We start from the raw sequence: 24,324 nt of genomic DNA, 5'->3' as shown, positions 1-24,324 counted from the left end.
TGGTTTGTTTTGGTTCACACATGAGAAATGTGGAGCGTTTCCCATCACGTGGTGAATGTCGGTTTCATAGATGTAATATTTTGGCCCTGCTTTTGGTCTCCTCCAACCCCAAGCAGTAAAGATAAAGTGTCCAGATCCTCTTCATCAGAACCAGGCGGTGAGTGGAGCCTCCGGTTCTCTCCGTGTCTGTGGACCGGTGTTTTGGTTCTCACGTCCAGCGGCTCCTCCTCCTCCTCCTCCTCCTCCTCCTCCGGGGGAGGGTCCACTGTGCAGGTGGGGCCCGGCCTCGTGACGTGCGTTCTGTTGACAGTAGTAAAGGCGCCGCACGCGCACACACGCGCCACAGCTGTCAGTGAGCTCCCGCTGCGCCGCGCGTCCGCGTCTGCGCATCACGGTCCCTTCCAGCGCGTTGAGGCCGTGCGCCGCCGCTCACCGGAGCTGCCAGAGTGGAAGCAGGAGGAGCCATGTCCGCCAGCACAGCCGTGGAGTGCGTGCAGCTGTCGGAGGCGCAGGTCAAGGTGCTGGAGAACTGCTTCAACAGGGAAACCAAGCATCCGGAGGGGATGACGCTCATGCTGATCGCGGCGGAGTCCGGTTTGTCGGAGGAGCAGACGCTGGTGAGTAGAAGCTTCAGCGGCGCAACAGGAGTCCGACGTGAACTGTTCCCTGCCAAAAAACGGGTAGAAGACGTTTTACTCCCAGTATGTGAAAAGTATGTGAAATACTACATATTATGAGTCATGAGGAAAAGCCCGAGGCAGAAGGCAGCGCCCCGCGGAGCAGCTCCCGGTGATGAAGTCCAGTCACAGTCCGGTTCTTGGACTTTCACTCCGTGGAGGAAACTGCGTTTGTTAGTGACGCGATGCGGCTCGTTTTAAACGCTTTGTTGCCGCGTGCGTGTTCGGCGGAAGCCGTTGGTTCTAAAACACCTCAACTAAACGCCAGTCCGCCCGTGACTCGCCTCAGTCCCACTCACACGTCCCGCTCGTAGAGGAATGCGTTTGGCTACTGTAAAACTCTGCAGCCGTCACATCTGGAGCAGATGTGAAGCTCCGATAAGAACCGTGAAGCTGTGAAACCTTCGTTTCCTGAAGCGCTCGGCGGTTTTTGTTTTCATAGATAAACGTGATTATCTGCTCTGGATGGAAATTATTATGAGCCCTGAGGTTCATTACGCAGGCAAATGTCCCCATGACTGTGTGTGTGTGTGCGCGTGTGTGCGCGTGCGTGTGAGTGTGTGTGTGTGTGCGTGTGTGTGTGTGTGTATGTGTGTGTGAGAGTGTGTGTGCGTGTGCGTGCGTGCGTGCGTGCGTGTGTGTGGGAGAGGCAGAGCTGCAACATGGACCTTTTTATAGATTCCGTCCCAGCAGAAACATTTCACCAACACGCTCACAAACGAGTTGCTCCAGATTTTTGCAGCGTTGCTCAGACGCAGCACAAACTGTGTCTTCACCGTGTTCTTCGCAGTAAATGTCAAAGCGTGCACTTGATCTGAGTATTGAGCTGCACCGTGCAGCACACGCAGGTTGGCGCTGGTTCTCTGGGCAGAACCGCTGCAGCTCAGTGTTTGTGCAGAGTAACGAGGCGTCTCGTTTCGCTCCCACTCGACACCGTCGCATCACGTTAGCGCCTCGCGCTCCTGCGGCGCGAGCGGAGCCGGAACCAGGGCGTCACGAGGGCCCCTGGCCTCATTGGACCCGGCAGCGGAGCGGCGCCGAGGGCGCGGCTCAGAAAACACCAGCAGGAGCTGAAGGTAGAGCAGTGTTCATTCATCAGACCTGCCCCCCCCCCCCTCCTCCTCCCACACTGCTCACAAAGCTCTCATTGGAACAGAACCGCTCCCGCTCCGTGTGAGTTCTCACTTCCTCTGCTTTAAAAGGCGCCGTTATGCAACACAGCTCAAGGCTCAGAACCTGCGTTTGTGCGGTTTATTGACTAAACGTCACAGTCGGGGAGTTGGGAAACATGTCAGGATAGATTCAAGCGTCGTCCGGCGCCGCGTAGGAAAGTTCTGGGCCCATCATTTTCCGGATGATGTCAGAGCTGCTGTGAATCCCTCTCTCCAGCGCGTTTCGGGTGTTTCAGTGCATCGGCGGCTGTGAAGCAGCTTTGATGTTCGCTGCCACGTGCTGAGCTGCTGTTTGTGTGGAGTGACGGTCACACGTGGACCTGCAGCTACATCTGGCTCCAGATGTGACGGCTGCAGAGTTTTCTGGGTGCGCGTCCTGTCGCCGCCTCTAACTCCTGTCTGCGCTTGTTCTTGCTTCCAGAAGTGGTTCGACCTCCGTAACGCTCAGTGGCGCCAGTCGGAGGGGCTTCCAGCCAAACGGGGGTCCGTGTTGGACTGACACCGGCCTGGAGCTCCGGCACCACCCTATTCTCAACTGGACCCCACGCCCCCGTTCCCCTCCTCCCCTTTGTATCTATGAAGCTCTATTAACTTACAGAATGTGAAGGTGTTTGTGTTGTAACCATTTGTACAGAAATAAACTTGTTATTCTAAGTTAAATGTCCCAGCGTGTTTTGAGGCTGCGGTGAGTTATACAATGAAAGCATGACGTTGGAGGAGGGCGGGAGCGCCTTCCTTTGTTTTCAGGTTTGTTTATGTGCTGTCGCTCAGCGGGGAGCGGAGCCAAGGCCTGGCTGCCAGTGAGAGGACGCGCGTGGTTCTGGTCCGTGCTGCTGGAAACAGAAACCTGGACCGCGTCCAGAGGCCGGACACGAGAGCAGCGCAATGGGACAAAGTGGCAGGTGATGTCATTCATTGTCCCGTTCCTTTGTGACGGAGGACGTGATCTCACCAGAAACTCAGGGTTTCCACTGTTTGCCTCAACAACAATGGATGAGGATTGGCCAGAATTTCACTGATGTGGGATCAGTAAAGAACATAAGAATGCAGTAACAGTTGTTGCAGACTTTTTATCAAACACCGTGACTTCATAGTGGAGCAGATCAAAGCTAAACACGAGTCATCCATCGAACATAGGACGGGTCCAGAGAAGCAGGCGGGTCCGCTCAGCGCCGGTGAGTGACGGGACCAGTGGAACCAGCGCCGGAGGCCGTGAGCAGACTGTGAATGAGCTGCTGTTGCTGGGAGCGTCGCTGGGAGCTGCAGGGCATCCTCCACCAGCGCTTCCTGCAGCCTGACTTCTGCTCCGCGCGTTGCGACAGTCGGAAGAAACCGCGCGGTTGTTCCCGTGGGAGCAGCCGATCAAGGAGCGACGTTCACGCGTTTATAATGAACAGCAGGTTTTATTACAGCTTCAGCACAGCCTTCAGCTCATCAGCAGCTTCACGATCCAACATCAAACATCCTCCCGCTTCATCCGTCGGCTCCTGGAGCGGCGCCACCTTCACATCAACTCTGACCCGTCGGCCATTTTGCTCCTGAGCGCCGGGCGTTTTAACGGGCCACATTCTTCCTGCGTCTGTTTCTCCGGTTTCGGCCCATTTACACCATGAACGGAGCCACGTGGAGGTTACTGCTTTCACCTCTGCAGCAGAAGCCGTGGTTCATTAAGCAAACACTGGGTTTGATGACTGACGTCCAGCGGCTTTTGATCCAAACCACAGTCACTGCTGCCAGTTTGACCCGCGGCTTCCTGGAACGGCAGCCTCACATCGGTACAGAATAAAACATGCTCAAAAACGTGTCCAGCGATAAATGACTCGAACGCATCTTGATCCAACAGCTTCTTGCTTGTTGAAGGTCTGGGCTCATTTAAATCCTGTGAAATGAAACAGAAAATTCAAATCGACTCTTCTGTAAGTTATTTATAAGTTAAAAAAAAGTAAGTAAGTAACCTTAAAGAGCGTTCCTGCTGAGTAAAGGTTTAGTTTCTACATTGGGAGCAGAAGCAGAGATCCTGCAGGAACCAAATGCAGCTCCTGCAGAACTGCTTTAATTCCACTGAGCAGCAGAAGGTGGAGCAAAGACGGAACCAGATGTAAACACGACCACTGCAGAGCGTAGCCGGTACCGCTAGGCCACTAAGTCAGCGTTAGACCGGTCGGGTTGGGCTCTGGTCCGGCTCTGGTCCGGTCGGGCTCCGGTCCGGTCGGGCTCTGCTCCAGACAGAGACCTGCCCACACCTGAGGCTCTGACTTTCAGCTCGGCCTCCTCTGAGGGTCGGAGTCCAGTAAATCTTGGTCTCTGGCTGCACATCCATCACATGGCAGCGTTTTCAAAGCCGATAACTGCACACGATGCGCTCACATCTGCCTCAAATCAAAACCTGGCACACGAACCTGAAGAGCAGAGGACGCCATGTGCTGAAATGTACGAGCGAGGCGTAATTTACCGCCTGCAGATACTAGGAGTCTCCACGGTCCCAGACTCTCAGTGGTGACACTAACGCTGAACCCAAGTGGATCAATGTGTCAGACAGAGCAGACCAACGCTGCAGATGTGGTTTTATCCTCAGCACCGAAACCAAACACTCACATCCACAGACCTGCGCCGACGCACGCTGCTCCACTCGGTCCTTCAGTTGAACCGGTTCACATTTTAAAGCTCGTTTCCAGGCTCCCGTTTAAACGACGTCGTGCGGCTGAGGCTGAGCTTGTGGACGTCGCTCCGGCTCCACTCTGGCTCTCGTGGAGCGACCCGGTCCTTGGGGAGCGGTTTGGGTCGGGCCAGAACCACCCGAGGTTCATGGAGCGGCGCCTGGTGTGAGTCCGTCCTCTGCAGCTCGTACGGGTCCAGATCCACCCGTGCGTGCGTCCGAGCTCGCGGCAGGTGCTGCTCTCCTTCACTTTGGGCAGCGACAACTGGACCAGTGACGCGGTTCTGGAAGAGGAAACGCTCTGTCGGGAGATGTTTGGAGCTCATTTATGCTGAGAATATCAATATGTGCTGATATATAATACATTTACTGGCAAACAGGACAAAAGCAGGTCCCTGTCACCTGTCTGCTGCCCTCATAGTCCGAGTGGTTCCGTTTGGGGCTGGAGCGCTGCAGCAGCGGTTCTGTGGGACGGACCGGCTCGGTTCTGTGGGACCGGGACAAAGGCCTTAAAGCTGCTGCGTGGAAGAAAAACCTGCAGGTGTGACGACCGGGAGCCAAAGTATCGAAGGTCAACTCTGCAAACGCTCATTTTGGCTCCAGAACCAGAAACCCGGGACGCGTCCGACAGCAGCGAGCTGCGTTTACAAACAAGCTTCCGACCGCCTGCGGGTCCTGAACTCTGCACAATGGGCTCCATTGTCTGCGCTGCTCGCGCTCCCACAGTCTGATTGTGAAGTAACAGCGTCCTCACCCACAGTGGAGGCGTTAGTGTTGGACCAGGCTCAGCTGTAACATACGCTTTATTCTGCAGCGATTAAATGCTCGACTCCACAGAGAGTCTGAAGCCAGAGCTGGAACTGGGACAAACCTTTAAAACAGGCACCTGAGCCAGTTTCCCAGTGCGGCTCCACATTGCTTCGATTTGTCCTGTTCTCTGTCCAGGTCTGAGCTCCTGAGGACTCTCTTCACTAGATGCTTATTGTTTTCCCACACTCTGTAAATGTCAGGTATTAGTTTGATCACAGGTTCCCAAGTGTTCGGGTCGGTACCGCGCGTCCTGGGAGCTGCTCCCGGGTTTGGCTGTGGACGGGCGCACGGCGGTCTCATACTGGGACGTCCTGGAGGAAGCGCCGCGCGTCCTCCTGGAGAAGCTCGTCTCCTCCTCCCTGCAGGAAATGGAAGCTGTTACAATCCATTACAAACAGAGCATGGAGCAGAAGGAAGGCGCAGCAGGAGGTGCAGGAGGAGGTGCAGGATGTCAGGATGTCAGTGCTCAGCTGATGACGAAGGTACGAGCGGAAAATAATCACTTTACAAAAACACTTCATGTTTAAACACTTGATGTTAAATGAGCCGAGGACAAAAGCTTTAAAAACAACATTCATGTTCAATTTAAAATGTTGAATGTTTATTTGACTGTTTCATATAAAAAAAATCAACTAATTAATGAATGATGCAACGACAACATTCAGTGAAGACGTTTGAATTATTAACGGCTTTTCTCATAACGACAATCTGAGTTCAGTTTCTGGCCGCTTTAAGGTTCAGCTCGGCTCCTTTGACCCGACAAGACGCTCATTACCGTCATCTTCAATTACTCAAAGCTCAGTTCTGAGCAATGAGCTGCACTTCCTGTGACGGTGCCGGGTTCCATTATGCTGCATTTAAATGTAATCTGACGACGGACGCGGGGAAACAATGTCAAAATAAAAGCCCCGGGAGCTGCTCTGCCGTCGCGGCGCTGGGCTAATTGGACCCGATGCCTCTCAGGGGGCGTCTGATGCAGCTGGCATCGGTCCTGACGTTCACTTTACAGCTTCCTGAGTCCAACCTGAGCCAAAGAGCCTCAGAGGAACATCGGAGGCATTAGCCGCCGGCAGAGCCAGCAGTTCTTTGAATATGCCGAGGCATGAAGACAAAGAGCAGAAGGAGCAGAAGGAGCAGAAACTCTGCGCCGCGGGCCTACCTGACTGGGTCACCAGTAAGGCACCAGTAAAGCACAGTACCGTGGGTTCACCAGTACCGTGGGTTCACCAGTAAAGCACCAGTAAAGCACAGTACCATGGGTTCACCAGTAAAGCACCAGTAAAGCACAGTACCATGGGTTCACCAGTAAAGCACCAGTAAAGCACAGTACCGTGGGTTCACCAGTAAAGCACCAGTAAAGCACAGTACCATGGGTTCACCAGTAAAGCACCAGTAAAGCACAGTACCATGGGTTCACCAGTAAAGCACCAGTAAAGCACAGTACCGTGGGTTCACCAGTACCGTGGGTTCACCAGTACCGTGGGTTCACCAGTACCGTGGGTTCACCAGTAAAGCACCAGTAAAGCACACTACCGTGGGTTCACCAGTAAGGCACCAGTAAAGCACAGTACCGTGGGTTCACCAGTACCGTGGGTTCACCAGTACCGTGGGGGGTCCTCCCACGCGGACGCCGCCCTTCGGTGCTGGTATTGGGTTCGAGCGCTTGGAACGGCTCTGAGCGCTGACATGGAGACGGGCCGGATCGGCTCGTGGTCGCCCCACAGCAGCTTCTCACTGCGCAGTGAAAAGGAGGAGAGCTTCCAGTAAGCGGCTGCGGTGACGAACAAGCTGGTGCACAAGCAGAACCTCGCTTCTCAAAACATTTACCGATTACAAAATGAAACAATGACGCTTTGAGTGGGTTTAAACACAGTCAGAGTTTAAACATCTGGATTTAATTGTGTAGCTTTGACAGAAAACGCTCTGAGGGAAGGAAGCACTGACCACAGTGATACTGGATCAGTGACTGAGGCAACAGCCAGAACAGAACCAGTGAAGAAAGGACGTCACAACACATAACGGGCGACCGTTACCCACCACGGAGTCGTAGCCCAGACGGTTCTGGAGGTTTTGGGCTGCGCCAGCGCCAAGATTCTGCAAAACGAGCCAACAATAACAAATCTGTAATAAATGAGTTTACCTCCGCAGCAGAAGAAGAACAGAGTCACTCTATTGGTTGGGTCAAAGTTGCTTTATCCACAAAAGCCAATACAATAATAATAATAATAATAATAACAGTCAACAGGTACTTAGCTCCAGACTGGGAACTTTCCTGATGCCGTCTCACCTGTTGGATGCTTGGAACCTGGATCGAGCACCTGCAGGAACCCAAGTGAAACAGAAGTAACCAGTCTGAAAGCATCAAACGTGTGAAGGCTGTCGACCTCGTGGTCTGGGAATCATCTGGCTGTTGGCTGGTGTCGGTCCCGACCGCTCGTCTGGTCCTGCTCCTGCTGGTGCCGTCACCCTGATCTACTGCTGTTACGGGTCCAGGATCCTCAGAAACCGGATCCACACTTTGAAACTGGAGTCTGTGGCCGCGAGCCTCCGTGAGGCGTCGCTCGCCGGGTGGAAGGTGACACTTCGATGCAACAGTGAGGCCTTTTGACCAGATTCCAGGTCCCAGACAGGTTATCTCTGGTTTAATACATGTAGAACCACAGCAACTGACTGTCTGCAGCAGGTCAATGGTTAAAAGGAATACACACACCCAGTGGTTTTACTACTAACTGTTTATTTAAGTGTAAAAAACCTGAAAGTTTAAGGCCATGTCCAACATTTCTGGAAAAATTTGAAAACCTTTTTTAAAAACATTTTACAATCCTCAGAAAGCTGCATATCAAAGCAACAGTGTTGTTCAACCTCAGAATTTAAATCTGTAACCACAAACCAACGCCAGCGAGAGATGACTTATACTGGTAAAAGCCTCGTATATTCAAATTGCTAATAATGGAGGACAACGAGCACTTTGGTCACACGGCAACGTGTCAACGACGAGCGTTGCTGTATTTCAAGCCTAAAATGAAAACAGGCTCAACAAATGAGAGAATAAACAACTCGGTGTGAGTGTGTCGTGACTCGGGGGGAACAATGTTTTGATGAGTCAAATCCTGCTGCACCTTAAAGCTGACAATGGTCAGGTTTTTAAACCACTTCAGGAAGTCACTGGTTCACAGGTGCAGGTAAAATGTCCCAGAGTGAGAGAAAACTATGCTTTGGTAACGCGACTCATGGAGAATAAAGTAATGATTAACATAACTGACCAGTGTAGCTGTAGGAACAGCTCCTCTAGAAACAGGCTGCTCCATCAGTTACAGTCCTTGCACATTGGCGCCCCCACGTGGCCAAAACAGGCCAACGCGTTAAAAGTGAACATCTGTGTTGATTTAAAATAACAATAACTCCCCAATAAGTAGGAATCTAACCATGAACAGTTCAAGTGACACTTATTAAAATAAAAGGTTTTAAGCAAATAGCGCAGCAGCAAAGACCTGTTAAATCTGAGAGAGGAACCGGTGCGTCGCGTTTCATCTGTGTTCACAGACCATCTGGGAGATCAGGTCCTGAGCATCCTGGACGCCTGAGCTCAGCTCTGCTTCGCCCTTCGTCGCGTGGGTGCCGATGAGGAACAATCTGCGGTCTCCGACCTCGGACAGGGCGAGAGCGTCATGGAGATCAGTGATGCTGCAGGAACCTGGAAGATCCTGGAAGCACGAGGAGACACGTAATATAATAAGTTAGAAAACAGAGCACAATCAGTAATCAGACCTTCCATGACAGGAGTGCTGTTTATTTGCCACCTGGAGCCCTGGTCCGTTCCTCTCACCTGCTTGTTGGCCAGTACCATCAGAGGCAGGTGGGGGTCAGAGGTCAGCAGCTCGTGCAGATGCTTTTTAGCCACTGGGAAGAGCCGCGGGTCGGAGGAGTCGACCACGAACACCAGCAGCAGCGCCTTCGTCACGTACCTCTGCCAGAACGGCCGCAGGTCCTCGCTGCCTCCAACTGAAAGAGCACAAACGCTTGAGACGCGCCCAGCGGACCTCAGCCCACTCACACCAGACGAGACGCACTCTCCAGAAACTCCATGTGCAGCTCCTTCCTGCTGATGGAGACGGCGTTGAAGCCCTGCGTCGGCTCCGTGTCCAGGTCCAAACCACCGGTGGCAAAACAGTGCAGCAGACTGCTTTTACCGGCGCCATCCAGACCCAGAACCAGCACCTGTGACGCCCCGGACGGGTCGGGCCTGGACTGCAGCGGGCAGACAGACAGACAGGCAGACAGACAGGCAGACAGACAGGCAGGCAGGCAGACAGACAGACAGGCAGACACACACACACACACATACACACACAGACAGACACACACACAGACAGACACACACACACACACACACACACACACAGACAGACACACAGACAGACAGGCAGACACACACACACACACACATACACACACACACACATACACACACAGACAGACACACACACAGACAGACACACACACACACACACACACACACACAGACATGCACACACACACACACACACACACACACACATACACACACAGACAGACACACACACACACACACACGCACACACACACACACAGACATACACACATACACACAGACAGACACACACACACACACACACACACATACACACACAGACATACACACAGACAGACACACACACACACACACAGACAGACAGGCATACACACACACACACACACACACATACACACATACACACAGACAGACACACACACACACACACACACACACACACACACACACACACACACACACACACAGACAGACACACAGACAGGCAGGCACGCACAGACACACACACACACACACACACACACACACACACACACACACAGGTTTAAGGCTGGGTTACGTTAATGGACAGTTATCAATGATCCCTTCTCAATGTTCTATTCATGATACACAGTAGTTTACATTATTCTGTTAGTTTGTCCTTAATACAAACAAAACATGGTTCAAATGCTTTAAAGTCATCAACCTGTTTCTTTTGGTTTGTCGTTTTCAAACTTTTGATTTAAATATGTTTAAAAAGGTAATAAAAGATCAGACTTTTAAATGAAAAATTTTAATAACTAATATAAGTGATATTTTCTCTCGCTGCAAATTTTAACAGTAATTACGCAATTGGCTAAATTCCCATCTTAAGATCATAATGTTCGACAGAAACTGGTTGAAATCATCTTATTTCGACGCCCTGCACTTTTCTGCAGGCGCTGAGTGAACTGGGCGGATATTTAGGCTTGAAGCGTGTTCGTTTACACGTTTTCTGAGTAAATACCTGTTGATTGGTCTGATTTGTGACGAGCGCTGCTCCGAGAGGTGCGTTCACGTGCCGGGCTTCAGCAGCGACCACGGCGTCCGGCGCAGCTCTGGCCTCCTCCTCCTCCTCCTCCTCCTCCTCTCCCCTCCCCCCGCCCTCGCCCTCCCTCGGCTCCTTCTCCTCCCTCGGCGACGCCAGGTTCCAGATCAGGTACGCGACTCCTCCCGCTGCAGCGACGGAGGCGCACAGGACGCCCGCCGCCCTTCCAGCCGACATGCCGCCGCTCCTGGTCGCTGCGTCCTCGTCTCCTCAACAAGTAGATTAGCAGACAGGAACTTCTCCACACGATATTTCCGGCCCGAGTGCGCTGCTCTTTGTTGATGCAGTGCCTCAGATCGACCGGATCAGGGCGCAGTTACGCCCGGCATTGTTTAAGAACCGGAGGCTTAAGATGCGCGCTTCCTGAGAGAAGCGGCCGATGAGGGATCAGAGGCAGCAGATGCACAACGTGAACAAATGAGCCGAGCAAAGCGTAAAAGTGCAGACCAGCACGTCCATTCCAGCAAGACGGGTTTCTGCAGGATCTTAATCAAATACTGTGATAATAATAAAAATAACCCTAATCTGCAAACGCCTGATCTGAAGTCCTTCTCATACGGTGACGTCAAGACGTTTCCAGGGCGTCTCATGCGGTTCAGCTTTGACAGCAGTGTTTACAGGCCCGACCCGGCCGTTTGGTAAAACCAGCATTTGATTACAGAACTCTGTCAGAACCTGGTGAGACTTTAACCGTGCATCAAGGCTCAGGACCAAACTGCTCAGTGAAAAATCAGCAAGCAAATATAGAATTGAGACTTTTTATTAGGACTATGTTTACATTTAACATACGCTCTACTAACGCATCAAGAGGACAGCGGGCGCTGCAGTCGGTGAATGAGCGCAGAGCTCCTACGGAGCTGCACGGTTGCTCTTCCTCACCAGAAACGCCTCACTCTGCTCAGGGACGCTCAGGAGCCACGCCTGGAACCTGCGCTCCTCCTCCTCCGTCGCCCCAAGGCTTCTCCTGGTCCGGGCCCTCAGGGACGGAGGCCTCTTTTTCTGCGCGCTCTCCTGCTCAGCGCTGACGGAGTCCACCGTCTCCGCCTGGCGGTGCCGCCGACACTTGGGCGCCTCTTGGAACTTACTGTAGCTCTTGTCCTTGATGGACGACAGCAGCTTGGCCCGACTGTGGCTCGCCTCCTCCTTCGCCTCCTTGTCTCTGGAGTTCCTGCCTCCACGATGCTGTGAGAACGTCTTCTGCTGCCAGGTGATGAACTCCGACGCGGCGTCTCTGAGGCCGGACGCCAGGTCTGGGTGGGTCATGGTGACCTTGGAGTTCACCTCTTCAGTGGCCTTCTTGTGTAGCTCATACTGGTTCTGGATATTGGCCAACTCCTCCAACACGTCGGCTGAGAGGAACTCCTGCACCGCTGTGCTCCTCCCAACAAACTCTGCGCACACGGGCTCCTGCTTCGGCTTCCTCTGCTTCTGGAAGGTGAGGAATGAGGCATGGCTGTGTAGTGGATGGCTTTGGCTGCAACCAGCTTCTGATAGACGTAGGCCACGTCATAGTGCTTCGCGTCCAGGGTGTCTTTCACAAACCTCTGGATGTGAGGCCAGTCCTTGAGGGCGAACCTGCTGCTCAGAGGCGGTGCAGCGCGCTGGGAGTGGTAGAAAGCAAACATCAGGTACAGGCCTCCCACCCGGATCTGGTAGCTGTATGGAGGCAGGAAGTATTTCATAGCTGTGGCCAGTGTTACTCTGCAGAACCGCTTCATTTCGCTCATGTTGATGATTCCTGTGAAGACGTCCGAGAAGCGCATCTCCCTCCAAATGGCGGAAAAAATCTCGTATCTCACTGAGCCGCTGTGCTGAAAACGAGCCAGGAGCTCCTCCACGTCCTCAGTCAGAGGACTGTAATAGACATCGGAATAGATGAGCGGCACGCGAGGCATCGCGACCACCCAAGACCTCAACCAGTAAAACCAGTGAAACTCTGGCTCAGAGATCCCAAATAAACCAGGTGGACCTCGCTTTGACCAACCAGCAGAAGACCTGCGCATGTGTGAGGGCGGAGTTAATTATAGTAATTAGTCACCAATTTAATGTAGTTGGCCAGTAATGAAAATGACGATGTACTTGAGTCTTTTTCACTGAGGTAAAAACAGATCATCGGTTGTGAGGTCTAACACCCTCATTACGTAACAAAAAACACTAACATTAATGGTCACAGAAGTAAATTAAGTTTTATTCAGTATTAACAAAATGGGGGGTTGTTGGCCAAAATAGTCTCTTTCCTCATAAAACACAACCTAAAACATGCATCTGACAGAAGTAAACACAAAATTTCCTTTCATTGGAATTTGGACTAACAGGGATTTTAAAATAATAGTCTTAAACACTGCACCCACCAGCACCAACGGGCTGAAGGTCGTCTTCCTGATTGAAGGGGCAATTAAAAAGGTGATGGTACCAGAGAGACATTAGAGACAACTCTCTCAAGTTCAGAGTCGCACCAGGACACATTGAAAAGTAAGAGGTGACGATGATATTATAAACTCATGTTAAATTAAAATGGTCAAAGTAAATCACTGTCTGCAGGTGCTTTAACATAGAAGATGCTTCCGTGGGAGATGTGGGACTTTAAGGATAGAAACTATTTTGATGTAGAAACAGGCAAATGAGCATTTTGAATGACTAGTGACTACGCAGTAAGGGCACATTTCCTGTCACGTGACCTTGAGCTTCTTAAAAACTGTATATTTGTTTACTTTCACTGTATAAAATTCACAACCTTTTGCTGAAGAACAACAAAAACTTCCCTTAGGCAGAATTGTCCTTTAAACAATGGGAGGTGGGAAATATTAAACTAAACCTAAAGTGATGATCCATAAAAAAAGAAATGTTTATGAATTCTGTGATTTAAAAGCCACAGACACTGCTTCATGATCCGTAGCCGCTCTGACGCGTTCTGTCCTCTGACTACCAGCCTCCTTTGCCGCCCTTCTTCTTCTTCTGTGGTGCCTTCTTGCGACTGGCCCCTGACGCGGCGGGTTTCTGCTGTCGTGGGGGGACCACGTTGCTGGCGGCAGCCGTGGAGGAGCCTGAGGCTGATCCCGGCCGGGGGGAGGTAGGGGGGCTGCTGGCCGTCTTACTGGCGTCGCTGCAACAGAGACGAGACCTTCACTACGGATTCAAGTAAAGAGCGACCTCAGCGGGAAACTACAGGCGCAGAATCTGCTGACTCACAGCTCGGCTGAAGCTCCTGCCATCGCTCCCTGGGTGCCCTTTCCGATTTGCTCCTTCTTCTTTCCCTTCTTCTTGCCTCTGTAGTAGGAGCGCTCCCTCATGGGCAGCCACCTCTCAGGGTCAGGCGTCACTTTGGGGTCGTGGTTTTAGGTAATTTCCCTTTAGAAGAGCAAATACGTGAAGCATTTACTGGGCTGAACTACATGTTTCAGTGTATAATTATTATACAAGTATTTAAAGACTATGTATGCATTAAAGCGTATGAGTTATTTAGGAACAAGGTTGTGGTCTATTTGGTGAACAGGTGAAGCGCATTCATACCTTTCTTTTTCTTCTTCTTCTTCTTGATCTCGTCTTGGCTGCAACAGAAACACAGACATCATTCCTGCTCTGCCTGAGCACCTTCAGCAGGACAAGGCTGTGAACATCATTGAAATCACGGGAGTCTGCGGTGGTCCCTACCCTTTGTCTTTGGGAAGAGTTTCTCCTACGACCTTAGCAGCCTTTTTCCTGACATACGTGGCTCCGTGTGAGTTCTCCAGCTCGTCTACGTCCACGTTGAAGGACATGGTGTCGGCCGAGGGCAGGTGTTTACTGAGGCTGAAGCAGCGCTAAGAAAATGTTTGTTTAAAACTTATGTTGTAAAATAAAACTAAAAGCTTTGGTAACTCTAGTGAGTATGGAAGTAGCTGGATAGACTCCCATTACGCTCGAGCTCTCGTGTCTTTCATTTCAATAGGATACGACTTGGCTTTATCCGTGTCCACCAGAGAATAAGCAGAGATGAGTTGTGCTAGTGTGTGGATGTCTTTTGTGTTTTTCCTGTTTCAAGAGAACAAAGAAAACAAAATAGGTTGAATAAAAACAAAGAACTGTTGAACATGAGGCACACAGGTATTTCTCATCCTGTAATCTATGTTTTCTTTGTTGTATCAGAACAATTTAATGATGTTCATCAAGCTGCTTAACAATATGTTGGAGCTACCTGACATAAATCTGGCAACACGACTGACCACTAGGCCAAACAAGACAAGTACGAGTGCAGGGGTGTTGTTCAGGGCTGTAACTCACTTCCACAGCTGCTCCAGGTCACTAATAGCTTCTTTTTTCCTTCCGTATTTCAGTTTAAAGTTGGCGGCTTCTCGCACAAGAGCCAAGTGGACAGCGGCTCCGGGCTGCACAGCAAAAAGGACATAATGACACACTGCAAAAATGCAGGCTGTGAGAAACCCCCTGCTGAGATACGTCTGCACGGCATTTCCACATAACAAGCTTTCACACAAAATCAGAGCAGCTTCTCACTTTTAAACAAGGATGTGCAGCTACACACGTTTAACCTGCTACAGAGCAAACACCCACCTGTTCAGACTGGTAGTGCTCAATAGCTTGTTTAAAGACATCGATAGCACTGTCGATGTCTTCTTCGTGGGAGTACATCGTTACCAGAGCTGACACCTGAGGAGTCACGGTACCGTGTGAGTGGACAGTGTGAGAAATGAGCTCAATAGAAGCGATGCTTTCATTTCAGACTCACCATCCCTGGTTTGTGCTTAAACTCTTCAATGGACCTCAAGACATCGCAAGCTTTTGTTACATGACCTGAGGACAGTAACACACACACTCAGCCTTTGCGTTCTTAGAAAAGGCTCCTTTACTTGCACCTTATGACAAAGAAGATGCAAAAATCGATCAATGTGAAAACAGCCGGTACCTTGTACTATATAGAGTTGTGCCATTGTCAATTTGATGCCAGATGCACTTTCTGGATGCTGATCTGAGAAATGCTGCAAATCAAAGCAATGATGACCACAAATGAAAGTTATTAAACATTATTATTTAGAATCCTGCTTAAGGGTCATTTCTGCAGCTCTAGATGCTGTGAAAATATTTGCTCACATTAAGTGCATGTTGGAATGATTTAGTCATAGATGTTAAGTAGAAGAAACTATTTTAATCACGGCCCTCGTCTAAGAGACGAGCAGGAGGAGTTGACAACCACCTGCGGTGTTATTTCTTTACCTGGAGCAGCTCGATGGCTTTGCTGTGCTGCTTCTCCCTGCACAGCTGAGCAGCCTGGATGAGGACCGGCCGTGGGTGACCGGGGTTCTGAGACGCAAGACTGGAAGACAGTTTTCTGCACTGGTCGGCCTGTTGACAGCAAATGGCAACAGACAGACAGCTGTAGTCAGAGTGTGGTTGGAAGCCATGTCTGCGCCTCCCTCAGCCTCATTTCAGCTACAAGCTCACCTGGTTCGTGTACATAGACAGCAGAGCTTTGTTGAAGTCAATGGCCTGTAGCTGCTTCTTTGCCAGCTTGTGTTCAACACCTTCAGCATTTGTCAGTTTAACTTTTTTCTTTGAGTCAAACACATTTTGGTCCTGTACGAACAAGACAGAACAATTTTGGCTTCAAGGTAGAAAGAATATGTATAAACGTGTAGGCGTAAAATCAGTGAACATGCCGTCCACCTACTTTGTTTATTGTGATAATATTGTTGGCAGTCACAGCAAGGAGCCCCACGTCAGTTGGCCTGAAATTAAATCAAACAATTAAGGCGTGTTATAGAGTATTTTTTCTTAAAGTTCTTTACCAGTTCTTTCACAAAACAGCTCCAAATTCCACCTAATCTGTATCTGTATATGAGTATCTGCATCTTGTTTTTGCTATGATCATGCTATGATCGCTGCACTTACTTGAGTTTGATGACCTGGTTGTAGAGCTGCAGAGCTTCATCTGTCCGACCCTGTAACTGCATGACATACGCCATCTGAGAATGAATGACGGCCAGTTCTGACTCAATGTCCTCTTCAGTCACATCCTGCCAGGGAACACACACATTTGTTACCAGTTTCCAAGCATTTCAGAATTTTAGTGCATATGTCAAACTTGTTTTCTTTTTTAATGTATATTCACTGAAATGCACAACACAATGATTTTTTTTCCTCTAAGCTTCACACATGAAATAATAACACTTACAGTATCATCTGCCAATGAAACTCTGCAAAGCTCTGAAAAACCAAAGGCAACCAGGTCATTTCAAATAAATGCAGAACAGCACCATGACATGGTGTTAGAATGTGAATGAACTTACCCTCTGCCTGTCGTAGTTTATTGAAGGCCTCTGTAAGCTGTCCTTGTCCAATCAGAGTGCAGGCAGCGTTGTAACACAGTTCATACGTCGAGTCAGGCAGACCCAGATCATCCTGAAAAAGTAAAAGGTCATCATAATAAAAATTGACTGTGCTCTTGGTTCAAAACAGTACTGACTTAATACTCAGATATTCAAATATAAGAGGGATTTCTAAGTAAACATCCAACAGGCACTTTTACCAATGGCGCCTTCTCCCACTGACTCATCGCAGCCACCACAGCAGCCAGGTTGGTCTTTCTCTCCTCGTCATACTCATCCTGGGAGTTCCTGATCAGGTCTGTGTAGACGGACTTGCACTCACTATAGCGTTCCAGTCTGTACAACTGGACAATGACAAAAGATAACCTCAGTCAACACAGGGCTTGACTCTGTCGAAATGAAGTCTTTGGTGGCTCAGGATAGGTTTTAGGATTTATTAAATATTTTACTAGACATTCTTACAACAGCATGAAATATTCTCTGATTAGTTTAATGGAAATATTGACATACATCAGCGTAAACATCAGTTGACAAGAGTTGAGGCACTCAGTCTGAAAAGAAGCGTCAGTGTTCTGACTTATCTTAAAAGGCTGCTTTGATTATTACTGGCCACCAGATGTCGCTGTTTATGATTTGTTTATTTGTACCGGTATATACAAAAGTATGTGTAATTTTTTGTCTGAAACACATACAAGTTCCACCCATAACAAGGCCTGCACATTGCGCATTTATTTATAAATGAGTATTGATATGTAAGGTATGAAAGCAGTGCCCAACATTGTCAGGACAATGTATATACTACTACTGTGGCTCAAATGATAACAATGTTTATAATGTTTATGTCTTTGTATATAAACCACCTTAAACACACTTACCACTTGACCATAAAGCTCCTTAAGCTTATCTGTCTGCTCAGGAGCAGCTTCAATGGTCTTCAGGGCACTTTCCACTCTGTTGAGGCGGTACTCACAGTAGGCTTTCTCAAACACAACCTCGCTGATTGAGGACAGAGATGGTTTTAAATTAGCAGATGCTGTCAAATACAATACATGAAGCATAAATTGTGCTTCTATGTATAAACCTTGAAATAAACATTTTCATTCATCCTAATAGATAATACTGACTAGGACTGAATAATTATTTTCACTAATCAACAATGAACAACCAACAACAACAACAGGCTATTAATACCACATATGACATTATACCATAGAAACATTCAAGCTGAAGTGGTACCGATTTCTCTTGCGTGTCCTGAGTGACACAAGCACGGGTGGGTGTGACGTTATTGTTTACCTGCCGAGCACTTTTGAGTGCGTGTTCATGACATTCAGAGCCTCTTTGAAGCTGCCGTTTTGAGTAAGGCAAACTATTTTACAGTGAAGGGCCGTCACATCGTCTCTATTTTCGTGCAATACTGCAAAAGAAGACGCACGTTAGCAATAACCTGGAAACACAGATGAACTTAAAAAGCACATGTTGATTCTACGGTGTGAACCCTGACTCCCATTAACAAGTACCGTAAACGGTCAGTAAACGTTTAGCCTGACAGCTAATGCAGCTAATTCTCTAGCTACTTTAGCTGCAAGGCTAGGGACACGTCAGAGTAAATCACACATTTAACAGGGGACGTAATGGTTTCTATTCATTTATACACATAATGATCTTATGAAACAGGTCGATTTGCAACTGTGTCCACGATGTATACGTTGTTAAATCGTAGTTTGAAATGCGTAGCTTATTCCTTGTTTGTAAGCTCCAACAAGTCGAAGCTCATTTAGCCTAGCTACATGCTAACAGCTGGTCATGCTGCTGGACATAGTTCTATGTAGTAACACGAAAGCGATGTGTCCTGTTTAACAGCAGATCAGCTCCGTTTGAAAGCTGGCTGCATATAAAAGCTGCCTACTTTTACTCAGAGCTTTCAAGGCTCGTGTGTAGTCTCCGTTCTGTCCGCAGCGGTTCACTTCAGTCCATAACGAGGCTACTGAAACCCCTCCGCTCGCCATCTTTGCTGACTGAGCTCTCAGGGATCGCCGGAAACGGGAGACGTACACATCCGGGTTACCAAAGACTTTTACACACGTAAATCACTAAACCAGGCAGGATGACAGAGGTCCTGACAGGACAAAGAACAGGGGAAGATGTAAAGATGCTGTTAGATGAAAGGAAAATAGGACACAGAGCTGTGTTTAAATTTGTAGAGAAGACGGGATTAGAGAGTAGAAAATAAAACGTTGTTTCATGAACATTGAATACTCCAACACAGAAGGTGGCGGTAATGCACTACCAAGTTTGCCAACCGCCAAAAAACAAAAAGAAGAAAGAGAATCATCACACTTAACTCGTTTAAATAAATTATCTTACCACTTTGAATCCAACATTGTTTTTGTGTTTGTAAATTTCAACCTTTAAAATTTTAAGATTTGTGTAGTTTTTGTTTTTCTTTCGAAGCCATAGAAGAAAACGATGCCTTCACAGCCAACCTGATAATCCGTAAAAAGCACATTAATTGACCAAAAACAATAGTGGATACTGATGTTGTCAGACTTTTGGCAACAAATATTAAAAGTCATAATATTATTAAACATATATACAAACTGCAGCTGTATCATCCGTTTGGAATGGGTAAACCAACCATTTAATACGAACAATGTTAAAATATTAATATTTTATTCATGTTGTGTGCTTTATAAGTAGTATTTGTTTTTAAATACTAACCACTATGTATTTCAGAACCCAAACTTAATTATGTTTTAATAAATAATCGCGACCATTCTAGCGGCCCCTGAAGGCAGCACGGCACGCAGACTGGGTACTGTTGTCATTCGCCTGGCTGCCTGTGTCGAGCTTTTGTCCAGAAGAAATGGCCGGGATTAAAGGTAAGTCATTTTCACTTTTCACTAACTTTACTGAGAATCAAAGTACAGACGTAATGGACACAATTTAGTCAAAATATAACAAAGGCAGCTGAGTGCGTCTGTGCAGCTACTTAGGCAACAGCAGCATGAAGTAACAGTCAGCTGCAGGGCCAATACAGTTATTAGCGCTAGCTAGCTAGCTAGCTAGACGGCATATTTAAATGCACGTTAGCCTAAGCTAGTTAGCACACGCAATCCACGCCGGAATGTATTTTTAAAGCGTTTTATTGATTCTCCGTTAACACCGTAAAGACGTAGTGTTTATCGTCGTGGTGCTGGCGCTATTTGCACATTAACTTCAGTTACGGCAACTACACAGCCGCCGATAACTGCGATGCTGCGTTTAGTGCAAGAGGATTTATCGCTGTTAATGAACAGCCGCAACGGCCGCGCTGCTTGCAGAGTTTAACGTTAGCATGGCATGACTTGGATGGCTAATGTGGCAGGTTCACGTGAAATCAGCTGATTCACCACATGCTGTCTGGAACAGCCAGGGCCCTGCTGCCTGGACGTGATTTTCAGGGTCTTGGGATAAGACGCTGATTGTGCCCTGTGTCTCTCGCAGCTCTGATCAGCCTGTCCTTCGGAGGGGCCATTGGTCTCATGTTCCTCATGCTGGGATGTGCCCTCCCTGTATATGAGTAAGTAAGAATGAGCTGCTGTAGCTGGATTTTGAGACAGTGGGCCCTCGAGAACCTTCCAGTTATTTTAAAGGAATATTTTCATCTGAATATTGTCGAGATATGAGAAGCTATTGTGCTGAGAGATGCACAGCGCTTGATTCTTCATCCCTCAGTTCACTTGACCGCATCCTTTATCATCACTGCGTTTGTTTCTAGCTCACTTCCAGAATGTCTCACTTAATCTTTTTGTCTCTCTCTCTCCACAGCAAATACTGGCCTTTGTTTCTGCTCTTCTTCTATATCCTCTCTCCGATCCCTTACTGCATCTCGCGGAGAGTGGTTGATGACACAGATTCTGCCAGTAACGCCTGCAAAGAGCTGGCCATCTTCCTCACGACAGGCATCGTCATCTCAGCCTTTGGCCTGCCTATCGTCTTCGCCAGAGCTGAAGTAGTAAGTCACAGTATTTTATTAGTTCCCTCGCACTGGGTATCAAGTGTGTTTCCAAACAAATCTCAGAGTCTGTGATTAACAGGACAAAAACTGTGTTGTTAGAGACATAATCTTTATTCTCACTGATTTTTGTAACCTTGTAACATTTGTCTAATTTTGGCTTCATCACATAGTGTGATCTGCTCGGTAAATACTTTTTAAACTGCCTTTTGTATCACGTTACTAAGAATCATATCAGCATAGTTTTAGTCATGTGATGTAGAAAGTTAAGTCCTTTTTAAAACTACCACCTGACTGTACGACTATAGAGCAGCTTATGGACTAAACTGTGGATGGTCCTGGCCTAAATAGGCGCTGCAGCCTGGCAGCACCCTGCAGCCTTTGTTAACCTGAATTATTAATGCGCTGGTTTACAGATCGCCTGGGGGGCGTGTGCGCTCGTGCTAACGGGTAACATAGTCATCTTTGGGACCATCCTCGGCTTCTTTCTCGTCTTCGGATCCAATGACGACTTCAGTTGGCAGCAGTGGTAAAGCAGCAGAGGGAGGGGACCTGTTAGTCTGAACTGTTTTTATTAGCATTACTATTCTGGTATTACTGTTCGGTTCTTGTTGTTTTTATTTATATAATGACCTCCCATCCGTAGACTCGCATCAAACCAGTGCAATACTTTTTTTCTTTCCGTTGTTGTTTTTTTTACCGCCAGCGGTATCTTGGACTGAAAACAATGAGATGGAAATAGTTGACAGGTGAACTGTTCTTCATTTCAGTTTTGCTCTCGGGTGTCTGTGTAGTGACCTTTATGCATCTGTGTGTCTGCTCTTATTGTGTTTTGGACAAAATGATGGTAAATTATCTGTGAAACTATGTCAAAAACATCCATATGACCTGAAGGATGGGGTGGTCTCTGCCTGGGCTCCTTTATCTCTTCAGAAATTGCTTTTGTCAAAGATTGGTTGGTGTCTGAAAAAGCTCAGGCAGAAGCTTTTTCTGTCTGAAAAGGCCAGATGTGTGGACATGCCCAGTGTCAGTGCAGAGATGAGCGTCAATCAGGTAAAACTGACTGAAGATCTGCACAATACACGCTCAGCTTTCACCAACACTAACGATAGATTATTGTAGAGTGCTACTGTGGCTGTTAGAGAGGAGTCTTGTCAGCCTTTTGTTAGTGTAATGTGATGCTAAAACCACCAAGCTGTTAAACTCTGCACGAGTCTAAAAAGATTAGTGTGCATAAATTCATGCATTGATACGGTTGAAGGCGGTTGGATCTCTCATCAAAACAAGCGAATACAATAATGTTTAAGAGGATCTGCTTCCCCGAGCGTCTCTGCAGAGAACAAACCAACCTCCTGGGTTCCACCTGGATGCAGCCTGCTTTCTCACCATGTGGGTTTAGCATTTGATAGCTGTTACCTCACTGTTCTATGTGCTAGCATCCCACAGTCAGGTCAGGACAGCAATGCAAGTCCTAGTAGCTGGCAGCTAAGGTAGGATTAGCTTGAGGCCAGCGGCCAAGCTACAGTACGGCTACTTATATCCGAGTCCTAACAACCCATAAGCTCCTAGTTTGCCTACTAGGAGTCCTTCAAAGTAAAACAATCCAGACTCTATGCTTGGTGTTGATAAGCACACTAGGTCCCAATTTCCTCACACCAGGAGAAGAAAAAACACACAGTTATGTATATTTCTAGTTTAAAGTGTTCTGTTGCCTGTGTGAAGGAAATGTATGTCGGCTCTACGTGAGCTTTTGTAGTTTGTGGAGCCAGTCTGGTCAGATGCAGCTCTTCTTTTTGCAGTTACATGGAGCAGGGTTGCGTGTCAAACATTTCCATTTAAGAGGCTGAGTTTTTTTTGTTATTTAACCCCTGTCGATGGTACTGTCTGAAAGTATCTCTGGAAGATTAAAGGTTTAAAGTCTTTTGTTTTGTTTAACCTGGTTTGTACTTTTATTTGTAAAGAAAGAAACACTGCACAGCAAATCTCTACAGCTCACCTCCCATCTAGTCTATGATATTAGAGCAATTAATTAGTTCAGACATGAGAAAATCTGACTTCCCATCTAAACCTGTCTGACCTTTTAATTATTGGTATGTTCTTTAAATCACATTAACAAGTGAAGAACAGACTAATAATGAAAAATCCTGCATCAATAAAATTATTTGATAGAAAACCGCTTTGGAAATCTGCCAACACCTAAAAACTCAGTCTGCTTGGAGGTTTCTCTGCTTTGTTTCATCAAAAGAGTGTTGTCTGACTCTTTCAGAGATCGTAACCACAGTGAAGGCATTGATTGTGTTGAAAGCAGCACAACAACAGCAGCTTCTTAGTATCTGTAATAAAAAGAAGTTCATATTGAAATCTGAAAATGTGTGCATAATATGATGTTACTCTTAATCTACACAAGCATCTGTTGTTCATCTTATCTTATCCTGATGGCCTGTATGTGTGTGCGGCTGCAGCAGGGCAGCTCTGAGTCTGAGGCGCCAGTGATGAAGGAATTTTCTGTTTTCTCGTCCAGTGTGATCTCCCTGATGTGACAGTCTGCTCCTCAAAATTTGGGAGGATGTTGTATTTATTTATTTAATTGGATGCTACATGTCAACGTCAAGCATTTTCTATTTACAGTTGTGTGAACAAGGAAGAAGTCAGCATGGTGGTTTTGTTTGTTTTTATTTTTAAATAAATGCCATTTTTGAACATCTGCTTCTTTTGAATGATTGCAAATGCACATTAACTTCTTTCAATGTTGTATCAGTCTTTATAGCAAATAAACCTCACTGATATATAATAGGGGGCAGTAAACAGGCCTTTATGAAATCAATGACTATGTTCTACACAGACTGATGATAACCAGGTCACCTGATTTGTAAGGTTAGGAAGAATACATTTGTCTCTGCTGACAGCAAATTATGGAAACGACTCAAACATCTGCACAGGTGATTTACAGGCTTCTCACATTATTCCTCGTTCTGACATATTCTCTATATATCTATCTATACTATATATAGTAATGTGTAATTATTGTTTGCAAAGTAATATGGTAAAATCAAAGTTTTGAGCCACCACGCAGTTGTAGGGCCGTCTGTGTGGTTGCATTACAAAGCTAGAAAACAAAAACTAACAGCAAACAAGCTGCTAAAATAGAAAACCTTCCCGTTATGAAATCCTCCATACATATATTTGTAAAGGTACTAACCTGAGGCAGACGCCTGCCCAGACACGATGTGCCCTTCTCTCAGTCCTGTATCGTTTGTTGCCTTCGGGGTTGAGTT

General features: G+C 47.7%; 4 protein-coding genes and 1 pseudogene across 4 annotated transcripts; 2 read left to right on the top strand and 3 right to left on the bottom strand.

Moving 5' to 3' along the window:
• The first annotated feature begins 317 nt into the window (after positions 1-317).
• hopx (HOP homeobox) lies at positions 318-2,503 on the top strand. The gene is made up of 2 exons (XM_029165607.3): positions 318-617; positions 2,271-2,503. The coding sequence occupies exons 1-2, from the start codon at positions 465-467 to the stop codon at positions 2,346-2,348; spliced, it is 231 nt and encodes a 76-aa protein (XP_029021440.1). The 5' UTR covers positions 318-464; the 3' UTR covers positions 2,349-2,503.
• Positions 2,504-8,028: 5,525 nt separating this feature from the next.
• arl9 (ADP-ribosylation factor-like 9) lies at positions 8,029-11,171 on the bottom strand. The gene is made up of 4 exons (XM_029165592.3): positions 10,652-11,171; positions 9,386-9,563; positions 9,142-9,317; positions 8,029-9,019 (listed from the first exon to the last, which is right to left on the bottom strand). The coding sequence occupies exons 1-4, from the start codon at positions 10,907-10,909 to the stop codon at positions 8,843-8,845; spliced, it is 789 nt and encodes a 262-aa protein (XP_029021425.2). The 5' UTR covers positions 10,910-11,171; the 3' UTR covers positions 8,029-8,842.
• Positions 11,172-11,476: 305 nt separating this feature from the next.
• Positions 11,477-12,724, bottom strand: LOC114864669 (snRNA-activating protein complex subunit 1-like; annotated as a pseudogene).
• Positions 12,725-12,899: 175 nt separating this feature from the next.
• On the bottom strand, positions 12,900-19,120 carry srp72 (signal recognition particle 72). The gene is given in 20 exon segments (XM_029165586.3): positions 12,900-13,835; positions 13,922-14,069; positions 14,072-14,080; positions 14,243-14,280; positions 14,384-14,521; positions 14,666-14,743; positions 14,993-15,096; positions 15,281-15,376; positions 15,456-15,520; positions 15,633-15,705; positions 15,941-16,069; positions 16,169-16,300; positions 16,395-16,452; positions 16,616-16,740; positions 16,899-16,930; positions 17,014-17,125; positions 17,253-17,396; positions 17,928-18,048; positions 18,349-18,469; positions 18,962-19,120. Coding segments are annotated over 20 exon segments (2,004 nt in total). The 5' UTR covers positions 19,062-19,120; the 3' UTR covers positions 12,900-13,654.
• A 657-nt stretch (positions 19,121-19,777) lies between these two features.
• Positions 19,778-23,749, top strand: leprotl1 (leptin receptor overlapping transcript like 1). Its single transcript, XM_029165604.3, has 4 exons — positions 19,778-19,934; positions 20,539-20,614; positions 20,863-21,049; positions 21,466-23,749. Exons 1-4 carry the CDS (start codon positions 19,919-19,921, stop codon positions 21,580-21,582), a joined length of 396 nt encoding a protein of 131 aa, XP_029021437.1. The 5' UTR covers positions 19,778-19,918; the 3' UTR covers positions 21,583-23,749.
• Positions 23,750-24,324: the final 575 nt, after the last annotated feature.

This window comes from Betta splendens, chromosome 10, assembly GCF_900634795.4.
Source record: "Betta splendens chromosome 10, fBetSpl5.4, whole genome shotgun sequence".
Classification (NCBI taxonomy): domain Eukaryota; kingdom Metazoa; phylum Chordata; class Actinopteri; order Anabantiformes; family Osphronemidae; genus Betta; species Betta splendens.
The sequence above is the reverse complement of the archived record's forward strand: the minus strand, read 5'-3'. Positions and strand labels throughout refer to the sequence as shown.